This window comes from Diabrotica virgifera, chromosome 2, assembly GCF_917563875.1.
Source record: "Diabrotica virgifera virgifera chromosome 2, PGI_DIABVI_V3a".
NCBI lineage: Eukaryota > Metazoa > Arthropoda > Insecta > Coleoptera > Chrysomelidae > Diabrotica > Diabrotica virgifera.
In genome coordinates this window covers 93,721,536-93,738,586 of record NC_065444.1, presented here as the reverse complement: position 1 = coordinate 93,738,586, position 17,051 = coordinate 93,721,536, and the positions used below count along the sequence as shown (strand labels likewise).

At 34.5% G+C, this 17,051-nt stretch overlaps 2 protein-coding genes across 5 annotated transcripts in view; one reads left to right on the top strand and one right to left on the bottom strand.

Annotated features, from left to right (window-relative positions):
• LOC114349497 (ABC transporter G family member 20-like) overlaps positions 1 to 17,051 on the top strand; it is a 636,826-nt gene that overhangs the window by 616,758 nt on the left and 3,017 nt on the right. For all 4 annotated transcript variants that reach the window (XM_050643852.1, XM_028299891.2, XM_028299892.2 and 1 more), the window contains exon 13: positions 11,288 to 11,374. In XM_050643852.1, the coding sequence (XP_050499809.1) occupies positions 11,288 to 11,374 (87 nt within the window). The remainder of the gene's footprint in view (positions 1 to 11,287; positions 11,375 to 17,051) is intronic.
• Positions 1,333 to 4,057, bottom strand: LOC126880133 (tigger transposable element-derived protein 4-like). The gene is made up of 2 exons (XM_050643875.1): positions 3,842 to 4,057; positions 1,333 to 3,247 (listed from the first exon to the last, which is right to left on the bottom strand). The coding sequence occupies exon 2, from the start codon at positions 3,245 to 3,247 to the stop codon at positions 1,472 to 1,474; it is 1,776 nt and encodes a 591-aa protein (XP_050499832.1). The 5' UTR covers positions 3,842 to 4,057; the 3' UTR covers positions 1,333 to 1,471.

The window sequence follows — 17,051 nt, the reverse complement described above, 5'->3', positions numbered from 1 at the left end:
TAAACACATCCAATTCTACAGCTTCTAATTTTTTCCTGTTGTTCTCGGTTATTCTCCAAGTTTCTGCTGCGAAAAGTAGGCTGCTTTTAATAAGTGTTTCATAGATGTTGTATTTTCGCTGTGTTCCTACTTCGGAGCTCCAAAGTATTCCATTTAGGCATCCAATTGTTCTTCTAGCTTGTGTTACCCTTTTCTTTATTTCCTCATCGTCTTTTCCCGTTCTATCGAAGATTACTCCCAGGTACGTGTATTCACTACAGGATGTGATTTGTTCATTATCCTCTAGTTCGATATTGGATAACTCAGCTCCTATGGGTAGGTATTTAGTTTTTTCCACATTAATTTCCAAGCCCCACTGTTCATATTCCTCCTTCAGTTTTCTTGCCATATACTGTAGGTCGTCTTTATCATTAGCTATGATGACTTAGTCATCAGCAAATTGTAAGGTATACAAACAAACCTCTCCGAGGTCTATACCCATACCGTGGCATTTACGTTTCCACTGGTTTAGTGCTTTTGCAACATATATCTTGAACACAGTTGGTGAAATACAGCAGCCCTACCGCAGACCCTTGTTAACTATGAACTTTTTAGATAATATATCTAAAAAGAAGAAGAATAGTGTTCCTAAATGTTACATGTTACGAAGTCGAAACTAAAGCTTGTCACGCACGGTGAGCTATACTATAATATAGAGGATGGAACTCACTTATGGAACAAAATTATTTCTGCCTTCTGTATCCAGACCATACCAACCGCAAGTTCTTCAACCATGAAGTCTGTCTTTGTCCTCGACTGCGTTTGCCTGCTATTTGTACTCCATCTTTTTCTTCGTGATGCTTTTTTATAATCTTAGTAGTCTTGCTGAGAAGTTCTAATACTGTGAAGTTTTGAGTCTTCTCCACCCAAGAATTTTTAAAATTCTTCTATAGCACCACATTTTCAAAACCTTTAAGACAAACAACACGTAGGACGATCCTCAATGGCAATTTTACGTCAATTTAGATGAGAAATAAGCCACAATTAAATTGACAAAAATAATTTTATTAACGTTTCGACGCCCAAATCGGGTGTCGTTGTCAAAATACAAAATACTACTAAATTAAACAAAAATGTTGTTGCTTAGTAAAAAATTCTTCTAATAATTTATTTAATCTGACTCATTTATATCGGCAATTCAGACATATATTATACATTTTAAAGTAGAAGACTTTAAAATGATATTGCCAATATTTTTATGAGTTAGGGTAAGGTGGGGTAATGGCGTACACTTAAAGATAATTAGAATTTATTTTATTATTAGACGACATTAAAATTTTAAACCTAAGCAAAAATAAAGAACACATGTTAGTCTACAAATTTTGATTAAAAAAACTTTTTAAAATTACAATACAAAATTAAAAATATACATATAAAAAAAGTTGTCACTGTCCGGTATTACCCTCTATGTTGGGGTAATGACGGACACCTTTTACAAACAAAAGTCGCAAATAAATTTTTTGTCTTTTGGAGAGTTAGAACATGCCTTTTGTGCCCAATGACCACAATACACACATCTTAGCCAAAGTTCACTGTTCTTGCCAAATTCTCCACACAAAATGCAAATGTCTTCGGTAATGTTCTTGTCCCTAACATCGTCATCATCCTCTATCTTACTTTCTCCTTCTTCACATATTTTATAGTTTAAGGCAATTTTTGTTCGCTTTGATTTTTGTCTTAATGTAGACCCCTCCTGTGTCACAAATACATTTCTTTTAGCCTTATCTGATTTAATTGTTGTCTTTTTATTTTTCTTCTCTTCTTTTTTTTCTAGCTCTTCTTTTAGCGGTGTTGACGTAAATACAATAGAGTGTTGCTTGTTTGCCTTATTTTGTCTCTTTACAACATTTTCGTGAGAACAAGATGGTAGAGGAATTATCTCGGCAAAGGAAACATTTTTTAATTCTGTCTCATTCACACTACTATTTTTTTCAGGGGTAGTCTCATTTGTTTTGAGTAGTTTTTCTGCTTGGGTAGGTTCTTGAAGTGCATCAGAAACAGTGGATTGAAGGGTTTCTGCAGGAGCAAAATCTTCATCTGTGAATACGTCAGGGTTGTAGGGGAAAATACCTGTCTCTTTAAATCCCTTGATAGCCTTTTCCGGGGTTGCCACTCTACTAAATGCTAAATTAAATAATTCAGCAATCTCACTAGGCGTGATTTTCTCCCCTGGATGGCTGGTCAAATATTTGGAACATTCAGAGTTGAATGCGGTCTTTAGAGGAAAGTAAAAGCTCACATCGAGTGGCTGAAGGCTATGTGATGAATGTGGAGGGATTGTCAGAACAGCAATACCGTTATCTCTACAAAAATTATATGCTTGTAACGTGCAGTGAGTGCTATGATTGTCCATGATTAAAAGAACTGGATCTTCTTTGGATGCTTTTACAAATGCTTGAAAATGTTGTAACCAAGTAAGAAATATGTCCTCTGTAATCCACCCATTTTTTGAGCATGTGTAAAGGGCACCTGGGGGACCGTTTCGTTGAAGATGGGACGCCATTCTTTGGCGTGCAAATATAAACATGGGAGGTATATAGGTTCCTGTAGCGTTGACGGCACACATCGCTGTGGTTGTTTTCCCCCTTTCCCAGCTTGTAACAAATCCAACACGCTTCTGACCTTTTTCTGCATATATTTTTGGTGGGCGTTGTACAGTAGTGACCCCAGTTTCATCGCAATTATAAATTTTATTGGGTGAAAATGCATATTTTTCCATAAGTCTGGATAAATTGTTAAAAAAAATGGTAACTTCATTGCGACTAAAAGCTGTAATTCTGTTAATGCTGGTTGCTTCTGGTTTCCTTAACGTAATATTGTGACGAGATATGAAGCCCCTTTCCCAGTCTTTACCAGCCATTTTTCTTTCTTGATTAAAGGGGACTCGGATGTTGTTTGATTGTGCAAATCCAAAAGCACATCTTCGTACTTCCTGGGGAGTTATTCCATAAAAAACTTTTGCCAGCTTCTTAATTTGAACAGCAAGTGCATTTTCGGCTTCAACTGAAAAAACTGGCTTTCGGTCCAAGGAAGGTCCAGAAGGGGCAGTGCCATTTTTAAGTCGTTCGTGTAACGTAGATTTTGGAATTGAAAATTTTATTGCAGCTTTTCTTAACGACATACCATTCTGTATAGCACGGAGTGCTCCTTGCAACTCCTCCTCTCTCCACGAAGCTTTTTCGGTGACTCTTTTATAATTCCGCGGCATCTGTAAATTAAAATAACAGTGTTTACTGTTTTGTATCCAATAATAAATATTATGATGGAATCGCAGAAACTGGATATAAATACTGTAGGTATGTTTGTTGAGTTATTTTTATTGCCAATGTTTTGATCACGAATGGGATCTTCTTCAGGTCTACAAAGAATTAATATGTAAATGTCACATACATGTCATAAACTATATTAGATTTTGTTTTAATTGTAATGGGAAACAAAAACTACAAAAATTTATAAAAAATGTTGACAAATAATTATAAATGTAGGTAATTATGAATTATTACCTATTAACTATATTTATACCTATCCACTTTCCAATATTCCATCATAATAAAACAACAGCAGGTATTTGCATGTACCTGTCTCCCAATACAATAAATAGTTCAAACCGGAGCTGGGGTAATGCCGGACACAGTGTCCGGCATTACCCCTAAACGACATATTATTTATGCATATGTTCGGTAGTAATTATTATAGGAAGTAATGAATAAAACTACTTAGAGATACGTAAAATACACTGCGTAAGCTTTGACTTTGCACGTAATCTCATCAATTTCTTATAATAGAAATGGTCAATACTCACCTTTAAAATCAGTTAATTCATATAATCACACACTAAATTTTGTAATTTTTGTGATAACTCTCTTTGCAAGCACGTGGCAGCGACTAAACTGAGAACTGAGATTCAAATGTCTAACGGTCAGCCTGTGATGAGCGCGAAATTCAATAATATGCCGATACGTGCACAAACAACGCAGTCCGGTATTACCCCGCTGTCCGGTATTACCCCACCTTACCCTACGTTCCTGGGACGACTTTGACTTTACTGAAAGATAGTTCATTCGATTACATGAAATCAACCCCAAGTCAAGAGTATCCGTCACAAAAAAAAATCATAACATGTGGTCTGTCTTTAAAAAGATAACTAAATGCAACAATGACAGTAAAATTCTCGCGTTAGAGATTCCATAGTTAATCACAAGAGAAAACCAGGAGAAAAACCTCGTTCATAAATATTGCCAATATTTATGAACGCAACTCATAAATATGGGCAATATCATTTTAAAGTCTTCTACTTTAAAATGTATAATATACAAGAGTAAAAAACCGCTATACGCCGTACAAATGAGTGGCGCACACAATATTCCAGCTACAAGAGAGCTGATATGAATATTACGTGGCGCAAAAATGTATTTTCATTTTGATGGAAAATAATATTATAGTTTTATTTTAACCCTTAACTACAGACATCCGGTATTTTTTACCGGCGGGCATTCCCAAAATGTGGATTTCGTGGTAACCTCACAACTTACAAGTTCATGTGTCTCTGTACCTCTCGGGCAGTTTGTATAACAATGCTAGTCAAAGCGTGTATTGTGTATTGCCAATATTTTCTTTTCTGGTACACATCAAAAATCTTAACCGGTAAAAATTACCGGATGTCTGTGTTAAGGGAATATTTTTATATGAGTACTATATTTGTAAATCTGAAATGTTTACATTATTTTTTTGTGTTTTTGGGGAAAAAGTAAAGAAATGGACTGTGGAAGACATCCTGGGCCTTCAATGAAGGTTAAATTTGAAGATAAAAATTTTGAGGCCACTTTGCAAAAATGGAATTGCCATTTAACTTTATTACAATTTTACCCCTTGCAGATTTTTTTTCATGGATGTAAAAATTTTCGTGGATGCTATTTTATATTTCCTTTGTGATTCTATGTTACGTTTATTTGTTAAAAAAAAGTTTAAATTTTTGTCCATAGCATTTATGGCCGTTTGTTTCAATAGACCAAAAATGTTACCAAAATTCTGGTTTAATAGATTATTCTTCAAAAATCTTGTATTATATTATTAAAATCACTCATTTTACCATTTTTCCCATATCTAGAGACTCCATAAAAACACATAATGCAAAACGTTTTTGTTTTTTATTATTAACTTTATATTTTGACTCTATTTTATAATGACCGGTAAAAAATACCGGGAGTCTGTAGTTACGTGATAATATTGGGATGTCTGTAGTTAAGGGTTCAAATATTTTTCCATAATATTTGCTAAAGTCCCCGCACAAACCTTATGGAAATTAGGTCCCAGTGGATTTCGTTCATACTTTGGAAAAATGCTCTTTGTAGTATCCTGATAAAAAGTTCTCATGGGCACAACTCAATCGTATGACAGATTTTCAAGATAAAGAGGCACAAACTCGGAAAATTATAAGATTTATTGGGTATTCCAATTCCCTGAGTTACTGGTTATCTGGCAACATCTAGAAGTTTGGATCAAGGAAACGTACTAGTAGTCTAGGATTTTTTCCTGGCTATCCAGTGGCGACCTTTACTTTGACCTTGACCTTCAACAGACGTCATCTTCTAGAGTTTCGAGGGTTTTCGGCATTAAATTGATATAAACAGATTACTCATGGGTTTTTGGGATCGCTAAACACGAATATGCCATCAGAATTGACATCCGAAGGACGTGGTGGCCAGGGCCACTGCAATAGGGACGTCATCTTCTAGAGTTTCGATGGTTTTCTGCATTTAATTGATGCAAATGAATTACTGGAGGGTTTTTTTGAGGTCGCTAAACACGAATGTGACACCAGAACCGACTCCCGGAGCACCTGGTTTCCAAGGTCAATGAAAGGCGCTCCTGGAGTTTCGAGGGTCTTTGGTACTACATTAATGCAAACGGATTAGTTATAGGTTTTTGCGGTTGCTGCACACGAATACGTGATCAGCACAGACTCAGGAGCACCAGGTGCCTAAAACAGGTTATCTTTTGGAGTTAAAAACCTAAGAGTAATCCATTTGATTCCTTCGAAACTCCAGAAGATAACCTGTCTTAGGCACCAGGTGCTCCTGTGTCTGTGCTGATCACGTAATCGTGTTCAGCAACCCCAAAAACCTATAACTACTCCGTTTGCATTAATGTAGTACCAAAGACCCTCGAAACTCCAGGATCCCCTTTCATTGACCTTGGAAACCAGGTACTCCGGGAGTTGGTTCTGGTGGCATATTCGTGTTTAGCGACCTCAAAAAACCCTCCAGTAATTCATTTGCATCAATTAAATGACAAAAACCATCGAAACTCTAGAAGATAACGTCCCTTGCAGTGGCCGTGGCCACCACGTCCTCCGGAGGTCAATTCTGATGGCATATTCGTGTTTATCGATCCCAAAAACCCATGAGAAATCTGTTTATATCAATTTATAATGCCGAAAACTCTCGAAACTCTAGAAGATGACGTCCGTTGAAGGTCAATGTCAAGGTAATGGTCGCCATAGGATAGCCAGGAAAAAAACCTAGACTACTAGTACGTTTCCTTGATCCAAACTTCTACATGTTGCCAGATAACCAGTAACTCAGGGAATTGGAATACCCAGTAAATCCTATAATTTTCCGAGTTTGTGCCTCTATCTTGAAAATCCTCCATACGATTGAGTTGTGCCCATGAAAACTTTTTATCAGGATGCTTCAAAGAGTATTTTCCCAAAGTACATATGAACGAAATTCACTTGACCTAATTTCCATAAGGTTTGCGAGGGGTACTTTGAAGTAAAACGCGCCACAAAAGGATAACTTTGACACAATTTGCATTTGAAGCTCTTTTGTGGCGCGTTTTACTTCAAATTTAGCAAATATTATGGAAAAATCTTTTAAAATAAAACTAGATTTTTATTTTCCATCAAAATGAATATACATTTTCGCGCCACGTAATATTCATATCAGCTCTTTTATAGCTGGAATATTGTGTACGCCACTCATTTTTACGGCGTATAGCGGTTTTTTACTCTTGTATCAGGAGTTTTTCAAAGTTATTTATATGTAAATTAAATGTATGAAGTTGAATGCAATGTTTATCGAATACACGTTAAGTTTTATAAATAGTGTCGCATGTAGGGATATTATGCGCCACTGGCGAGAACTGCCGTTCTCTGATAATAAGTTTTTAACGTACACCATACAAAAAAACACCGCTAACTTACATTATTATGCTTCCAATTGGATTTTTCCATTTTTTTTTTAAATTTATTGTTTTTTTAACTAACTTTTTTATTTTTTATATTAGAAAGTTTCTTAAAAAATTTTTTTGTAGGTTTTTATAAGATCTATAAGACTATTAATATTAAATCCTTTTAAAATCCTCAGTTGCAAAAAGAGGTGACTTTGAAAGGGTTTTTAAAGGCGGTTTTTGCATGTTATTACAAGTTCTAATTTTCTCTGTAGCTCACTCAATTTTTGTCGTAGAAAAAATTTTCGTAAACCAAGTTCTTAAGAATTAAACAAGCTACATTTTCATATGTAAACATTTTTTCGCATCTCTGATGCTAATCTTTCTATTCTGAAGAAAAGGGCATGTTTTACCAAACTACAATTCGTTATTCGCTTTTAACTCCAGTTTTTTAAAAACTAATTGTTTTAAGCCGGTCAAACTTCTGTAATCTATTAAAAATACATAAATAAAAAATACGGAATAAGGTCGATGACTAATTTTAATTAGGGTGGTAATTAGGGGGTTGTTTCCGATAACTTTTCGAATGAAAAAATATTACTGACATTCTTTTCATTATAAGTCACTTAATTTTTAAGCTACAGACTTTATTATTTATTTTTGAAGATAAATCTTTTTAAACATTTAAAATTAGTTTCTATGAGTTATCCTTGAAAAATGCATAGTTTTTCCGTCTTTTGACTTTGAAACTATAATAGTTATTATTATTAAAATAATATTTTAATAATAACGAAGAAAAGCTAACATATTAATAATACAGTACAGCTCGATTACTATTGGTCTTAAAGAAAATTAAAAAAAAAACACTTTGTTTCTTTTTTAAAAGGTATATATTCGTTAAGAGAAGTTGTTTTGATAAAACAAAAACTTTTTGAGTTATTAGCAGAAAACTGATTAATAACATTGATTTTTTCGATATAAAACTAACACTTTCGATAACCAATAAATCGAAAACTATTAATTTTATCAAAAAAATGTATAAAACATTTTTTGCTTACAATTAATGTTTTTACCAACATTTGCGGAGAGTTGACATATGGATGGGTGAGTCTTTTCCTAAACTTTAAGATGGGATTTGGTCCAATTTTCAATTCAGTCAGATTTATAAAATCGAAAATTTCGTGTATATATAGTGTCGCTTGTAGGGGTATTGTTGTTGGGGTTGTGCGCCACTGACGAAAACTGCCGTTCTCTGGTAATGTCTGAATTGCCGATATAAATGAGTCAGATTAAATAAATTATTAGAAGAATTTTTTACTAAGCAACAACATTTTTGTTTAATTTATTAGTATTTTGTATTTTGACAACTACACCCGATTTGGGCGTCGAAACGTTAATAAAATTTTTTTTTTTCAATTTAATTGTGGCTTATTTCCCATCTAAATAGTAAATTATAAAAATGACACAAGGAAATAGCTTCACAACAACACCTTAGGCCGCGTTAAGAGTGGACGAGCAAAGAGCAAAGAGCAAAGCGAAGAAATCAAACTCATACTGGGAAATGGAGGTACACAGAGTGCTAGCAAAGAGCAAAGCGGCGAAACCAAACAAGTTTGATTTCTCCGCTCGCACTCTTTGGTCCATGTGGTGAGACCGCTCCCGTCTGAAAAAATTTTTGATTCGGTTTCTTTGTCAATTCCTATTCAAAAATGTCCCCTTTAAACAAATCTGAAGAGCACCGGGCGGAATTTTTGGGCAGAAATTGTTTAAACAATTTTATCTACTCTATGTTATATTATGTGTAAGTTTTTAGTTTGTGAAAACTGTCATTCTAGATAGCAGTGCGTGAAGTGTTTAAAGTGAGCGTGAAGTAACAATGTATTTTAAATGGGACTTACTTTTTCGCACTGTTTTTAACACACTTTCATATAATCAAATATCCTTAACTTTGGCGTTGTCATGGTGATGATATAATGAGCAATAAATTACGACAAAAGTTTTTACAGTTTTGTGGTTTGAAAAAAGTTAGACTTTTTAAATGTCAAAGTTCTAAAAATTGTAGAATAGAAATGAATTCCAGTGACGAAGAGTTACAGTTTTTTTATTTGTTTATGGTAGAGTAGATAAAATATTGTATGAAACTGTGCGTGAAGTACTTTTTGCGAACTTACGCGATGTATAGCACTCGCGCCGCTGTCGCTCGTGCTCTAAATATCGCGTGCGTTCGCAAAAAGCATACTTCACGAACTGTTTCATAAATAACTATTTTTAAACAAATACAAAAAATCTAGTTTTTTGCTCCGGAACATATATTTTTAGGTTTTTTTGGGTTATTCTAAACAAAAAAGGTATCTTGTAATTTTTCCCAAAAATTAATAGTGTTCGAGTTATAGGCGATTTAAAATCTGAAAAATGCGAAAATACGCATTTTCGAGGCTTAGAAATTCATATTTCAATTAGTATTTTTGAGGTTGCCAGATACTTAAATTGATGATTAAACATTCAGCTTCGATTCTGAAGAGTAATCGCGTCTAACCTTAATTTATACCCTTGTTTTTTAATTGTTAAATATACGTGTTTATCCGATTTTTATGCCGGCGCGGCGCGCTCTATTTCAAAAATCTCCTATTTCCTCCGAAAATTATTTTTTCTAGATTTTTTGGGACATTCTAAATAAAATAAGTTTCTTGACATTTTTCTCAAAAGTTAATAGTTTTAAAGTTATAAGTTAATAAAAGACTCATTTTTGGATTTTAAATCGCTTATAACTTTAAAACTGTTAACTTTTGAGAAAAATGTCAAGAAACTTATTTTATTTAGAAAATCCCAAAAAATCTAGAAACAATAATTTTCGGAGGAAAATAGGAGATTTTTGAAATAGAGCGCGCCGCACCGGCAAAAAAATCGGATAAACACGCATATTTAACAATTAAAAAACAACGGTATAAATTAAAAGGTTAGACGCGATCACTCTTCAGAGTCTTGAAGCTCAATGTTTAAACTTCAATTTAAGTATATCTGGCAACCTCAAAAATACTAATTTAAATATGAGTTTTTAGGCCTCGAAAATGCGTATTTTCGCATTTTTCAGATTTTAATTGCCTATAACTCGAAAACTATTAATTTTTGAGAACATTTACAAGATACCTTTGTTGTTTAGAATGACCCACAAAACTTAAAAATATATGTTCCTGAGCAAAAAAGGTGATCTTTTGTATTTGTTTAAAAAAATTGTTTAAACAATTTCTGCCCAAAAATTCCGCCCGGCACCCTCCAGATTTGTTTAAAGGAAATTTTAAAATATTTTTAAATAGGAATCCACAAAAGAGACCGAATCGGAAATTTTTTCAGACGGGAGCGGTCTCACTACATGGACTACTGTGAGAGTAAAGAGCAAATATCCTACCCTGCCGAGTGGAAAAGAACTAAACTCTCGTCTAGCGTAACTACCCGCTATTAGCACTTCTTTGCTCTTTGCTCGTCCACTCTGAACGTGCACTTTTTGCTCTTTGCTCGTCCACTCTGAACGCGGCCTTAGACACCCTTATAAAAGCGGCTCTAGCCTGCTCAAATCTGTTGTTCACTTATTACGAGTATTTTGCTTTTCCATACGTTCAGATCCAGACCTGCTTCCTTTGCCAAGTAATGTTTGTAGATCTTTTTGAGTAGAAGCTAGAAGCACCGTGTCGTACGCATATTGCAAATTATTAATGACCTCACCGTTCACAATTATTCCTTTTTGTTTTTCAAGTACAAGTACGTTTCTGAAAATTCTTTCGGTGTAAACGTTGAAAAGCAGGGACAATAAGAGGCATCCCTGCCGCACTCCTCTTTTAATAGTATGATCCTGTGATTCCAAACCGTCTAATAAAACTGATGTTTGATTCCAATGCAAATTTGCAACTATGCCAACGTCTCTGTCAGACAAGCCAATGTGTATTTTTATTCATTAATCTTAATTTAACACCAAAGATTTATTGTCTCTATTGTAAATATTGACTATTGTACTTGTCTAATGTAGGTAGGTACTGTGTTTAATGTAGTGTAAAATATTTAAAATATGTTTATTCTCTTTCAGGATTTGCAATATCAGTTCTAAGCGATAATCATGTAACAGCAAACACAATAGTTACAGGAATCTTCAATCCACTTGTACTAGTTAGCGGTAAGTTAAAGTATATTGAGCATTAATTTGATACCTGATATTCAACTGCTACAATGCTCCTTAATAAAAACGGAGATAAGTTATATCTTGAAATCTATAGGCCAATTAGCTTGCTAAACCACCTAAAGAAGCTCTTTACTCAAATGCCGGCATACATATTGGAAGTAGTACTCGATTGCTACCAGTCAGAAGGATAGGCAGGATTTCGATCAGGATATGGAACAAACATTTGCAATGCCATAAAATTCTAGTCGAAATCTCTATCGAATATAATAGACCACTTGCTCTTATTTTTCTTGATTTCCACAAAGCATTTGACAGAGTGGAAACAGTTGCTACCTTAAAAGCGCTATCAGAATACATAATCAACCACGGGTATGCGAATATTATTCCAAATACATACAGGGTAGCGATAAAGTATGGAAACACGGTAATATTACGACGATATTATAGTGGTAGTTACATTGATGTCAAATCTTCCATTTTTCTGGAAATCTAATATGAACTTTCTTATTTCAAATGGAACACCCTGTATATTTTTGCGTTTTGAAGTCCATAAGAAATACTGATTATTTTTCATGTTGTATTCCCTATACCTAAATGCCATAATTTAGGAGTTATTGCTACATTTATTAAAAAAAAAAAAAGAATGTGTGTACTTTGTACGCACGTAAGAAGTTATACTTCTATTATATGATTTCAACGAAATCAATATACTTTAAACAGTTTCTCTACTACTTTCCAAAAATTTTTATTAAAACAATACCAAAAATTAAAAAAATAAAAGAATAAAACACACACAAACACATTAAAAAATGCCACAAATGATTTCTGAACAATAATTGTTGCCAAAAATTTTAATTAAATACGTATTTTCTGAAAAAAGTTATATAATAATATACTTACGATCATAAAATCTATAAAAAAATAAAAAAATGATATAACTTGCATTGGGCTTGAACCTACTTCCCGTGTATCCCGCCGTACGAGAGTCGAAGCGATTTCAAACTGCACCACCTTCGCGTATACGTCATGTGGGAATATACACAAACTGAACAACTTTTTGACATTTTGTTTATATGAATTTTTATTAGTTTGATTTTTGTCGAATTAAAATTTTAACTATTTAGAATGGGAAATAAGCCACAATATTATTAAAAAATGATTTTTATTAACGTTTCGACGCCATAAAATACTATTGTATTTTGTATTTTGACAACGGCACCCGATTTGGGCGTCGAAACGTTAATAAAAATCATTTTTTAATAATATTGTGGCTTATTTCTCATTCTAAATAGTTAAAATTGTAAAAATGCCACAAGAAAATAGCTTCAGAACAACACGTCGAATTAAAATACAACAATATATAGAGTAAGAAAACGATACATTAGATGAAAATTTGTAGAAAGTTTGTTCGTAATCAGATTATGTAAATTAAAGCATTGCCTACTAGGGGTATAGCATAGCAAGTACTAGGTAAGTACATTATTTTTTTTTACATTTTCCAAATAGGTCTGAAGATAATTTTTTATTGGAATACAACTGAAACATTTAGAATTACGTACCTGTGGCTTTTCAAAACTATTTAAAAAGTCACTATAATTATAAATTTGATTTTATTTCTGTCCTCACAACAATAAAAACTAATATATTATACAACATTTTTGTTTACCGATAACCTCCATATTGAACAATTATTGACAGATCATTTCAACACCTAATCAGAGCCCGTATAAAGACTAATACCAAACTGTCGGTGTGCGCATGCGCGCAGATCAATATAAATTCACCCTCAATCTCAATCGCGCCTAAAGAAGTATAACTTCAAAAAAAATTATACAAATTATAAAAATCAATTTTTTCGGCCCGGGTAGACATTATTTTAGGTTCTTTGGATCATTGGAAATAAAAAAGTTTTTTTGTAATTTTCTTGTGAAGTTAATCGTTTCCGAGTTATAAACACTTTAAAACTGAAAAAAATCGAGAAATGACGATTTTCAAGGTTCAAAAACACAAGAAAAAATAAATAATTTTTGAAATTACGAAGCACCTAAACTCAAGCCCAAACTTTTTTCTATCAGCTCCCTAGAAGAATTTTTGGCACGTTTATTCTAAAACATTTTTTTTAATTGTTAATGAAGCGGATATGAGAGGACGGGCCATCGAGTTGCATTAAAAACTAAAAAACAATGTTTTAAAATAAAATAAAACCAAATAACTTATAGGTAGCTGATAAAATAAGGTTTGAACTTGAATTTAGGCACTTCGCTGTTGTAAAAATAACATTTTTTACTTATGTTTTTAAACCTTGAAAATCGTCATTTTTCGATTTTTTTTTTTTTCAGTTTTAAATTGTTTTTAACCCGGAAAATTACAAAGGTTTTTGTTGTTCCCAATGATCCAAAGCATAGGCGTAACCAGGGGGTGGTTTTGGAGGTTACAACCCCCCCCTTTTGGATGTACTTTGAGCTCTATACGCTTAACACCATTATTATTCCCAGTGATGTAAGAGGGGCTCTTCCCACATAACTGATTATGTCTACGCGGGCCGAAATAATTGATTTTTAATAATTTGTATAAATTGTTTTTTAATAAATGTAGCAATAACTCCGAAATTATGGCATTTAGGTATAGGGAATATAATATGCAAACAGAATTACGTACTACACCAGCATATTACACAATAATTATGGGCGACTTTAATGCGAAAATGGGCTTTAAACATGATGATGCAGAAGTAGCAATGGGCAAGTATGGGTAAGGCGAAAGAAATGAACGAGGGCAATAACTGCTCAACTTCTTACACCAGGAAAATTTATCCATGATGAATTCTTTTTTCGATAAAAAGCCTCAGCGTAAATGGACATAGATAAGCCCAGATGACAGTGTCAAAAATGAGATAGATTTTATCATAACGAATAGAAAAGAAATAATTAAAGATGTTAAAAAATTAAGCCAAAATACCAAAGAGTTACCAAGTAAAAGAAGACAACTGACGGAAAAATACGACTCCAACTACACAACACTGAGGAAATTAAATAAACATATCCACCGATCAATCCGAAAAGATATACGAGAAAACAATACCAGAGAAATAATTCAAATAATTCAAGAAAACAAAAGTTTAAAAGTTTTGCGGCGAAATACGAATAACATTGGCAACAAAAATATGTACAGAATAAGAAACAAAGACAACAACATTGCTACGGATAGAGCCGAAATCCTTAAGGTTGTCGAATCGTTTTATCGCGAAATGTATGAGAGCACCAACGCAAGGCAAGATCAGCCCCTGCCGAAAATCACAAACCAGGGATCAGAATTAATGCCAGAAGTAACACCATACGAAGTTAAAAAGACACTTTCAGAAATGAAAAATAATAAATCCCCTGGCGATGACGGAGTAGTGATCGAGGCAATCAAACAAGGTGGATATAAAATGATCCAGGTTTTGGCCAAACTTTTCACCGAATGCATTTACCAAGGAAAAACCCCCTCCCAATGGAACATTGCAGTCATTGTTTTATTGCACAAGAAAGGTGACATAACAGATCTAACAAACTACCGTCCTATCAGTCTGCTATCACATTATAAACTTTTCACAAAAATTATCAAAAAGACTGGAGGCTAAGTTAGACTTCTATCAGCCTAGAGAACAAGCTGGGATTAGATCCGGATATAACACTAACGACCACTTATTGGTAATAAAAAACTTGACAGAGAAGTCGGCGAAATACAACCAACCATTGGCACTGATATTCGTGGACTACGAGAAAGCGTTCGATACCATAAACCAGCAGAAAATGTTAAAAACATTGACAGAATGCCGAATAGACCATCGCTACACTAACATGATAAAATATATCTACCACAATGCAACGGCTAACGTAAGACTCTCTGATCAACAAACTAATAAATTCTGTATGCAGCCAGGAGTACGGCAAGGAGACACCATCTCACCAAAGCTGTTCACAACCCTTTTAGAACACACTTTTAAGAAGGCAGATCTGAACGAATTTCGGTAATTTGAGATTCGCAGATGACATCGTCCTTATAGCCGATCGTATGGATGATGCAATAATAATGTTGAACAAGTTATATCAGGCTTCCTTAGAGGTCGGACTAAAGATTAATATCAACAAGACGCTAATAATGCCTAATCTGGTGCTAAATCGTAATATTGTTGTTGATGGAATGGATATTGAGCAGACTCTTTCTTATAAGTACTTGGGACATGAAATTCGGTTGGGAAGAGATAACCAGACGTGCGAGCTCCTACGTCGGACAGAATTAGCCTGGGCAGCGTTTGGTAAACTGAGGTATGTATTTAAATCGGACTTACCCATATGCCTGAAAAGGAAAATTTTTGACCAGTGTGTAATGCCTGTACTCACTTATGGAGCGGAAACATTAACACTCACAAAAAAGGTAGTGAACAAGATTCGCATAACTCAGAGGGCTATGGAGCGCCAGATGTTGGGTGTCTCCCTGAGGGACCGAATCCCAAACGAAGAAATACGTCGTAGAGCAAAAACAACGGACGCGTCGAAAGAATCGCGTCGCTCAAGTGGAATTGGGCAGGACACGTCGCCAGATTGTCAGACAACCGATGGACAAAACGTATTGTCGAGTGGAGACCACGAGAAGAAGCACTACGGAGCAGAGGACGACCACCAACCAGATGGGCTGACGATCTGAAGCGTACTGTCGGCAACTGGATGCAAGCCGCACAAAACAGAGAAAGATGGAAAGAGCTGAGTGAGACCTATGTCCAGCAGTGGACGAGTACGGGTTGATGATTGGAGTATTTCTTAAGCAATTCAAAACGCAAAAAAATATAGTTTGTTCCATTTGAAATAAGAAAGTTCATTAGATTTCCAGAAAAAAGAAAGATCTGACAACAATGCAATTACCACTATAATATCGACCACATTGGAAGACCGTTACCCACTAAAATCTATAAAAATTGTTCCAGCGGTTTCCGAGAAATTATCGTGTTTCCATTCCATACTTTATCGTTACCCTGTATATACGAAAATGCTACATCTGTTAACCTTCATTACATGACTAAGAAGATAAAAATTGACAGAGTGGTGCGGCAGGGAGATACCTTGTCGCTATAACTATTTATAACAGTCATGGAGTAGGTACGAATTTAAACGACTATAGTGGGAATCAAAGGGGAATTGGCATCGATGGAGATATTAAATTATCTACGATATGCCAATGACACTGTTCCCATAACAGACGACATATGAGAAGCTACAACAACTACAGTAAAATAACACAGAGTCCGTTTAAAGATAACCTATGGAAAAACAAAACTGATGACCAATCTCGTCCACAATGAGCTAATAGAAATCGCCCACAGAACTTGTGGAAAGGAATGTACATTTGAATCACGAAATAAGGTAAACGCGAGACAGCCAAATAGTCCAAGAGGCAGCGCTGAAAAATCTCTTTGAATTTACTAAAGCTAGATTTTTCACAGTTGATTACTGTGATTGTGTAGAGAAACATGCTGCGGTCGGTCCGCTGCTAAAGGTAATTAATTCCATTTACTAAGGCTGAAGATCAGTACACACATTCTAAATTAAATATCAATAAAAGTTATTATAGTCGGTCAGCTGTATGACGGGACAGAGCCGGTCGGTCGGCTCCAGTGAATGTACATGGTTAT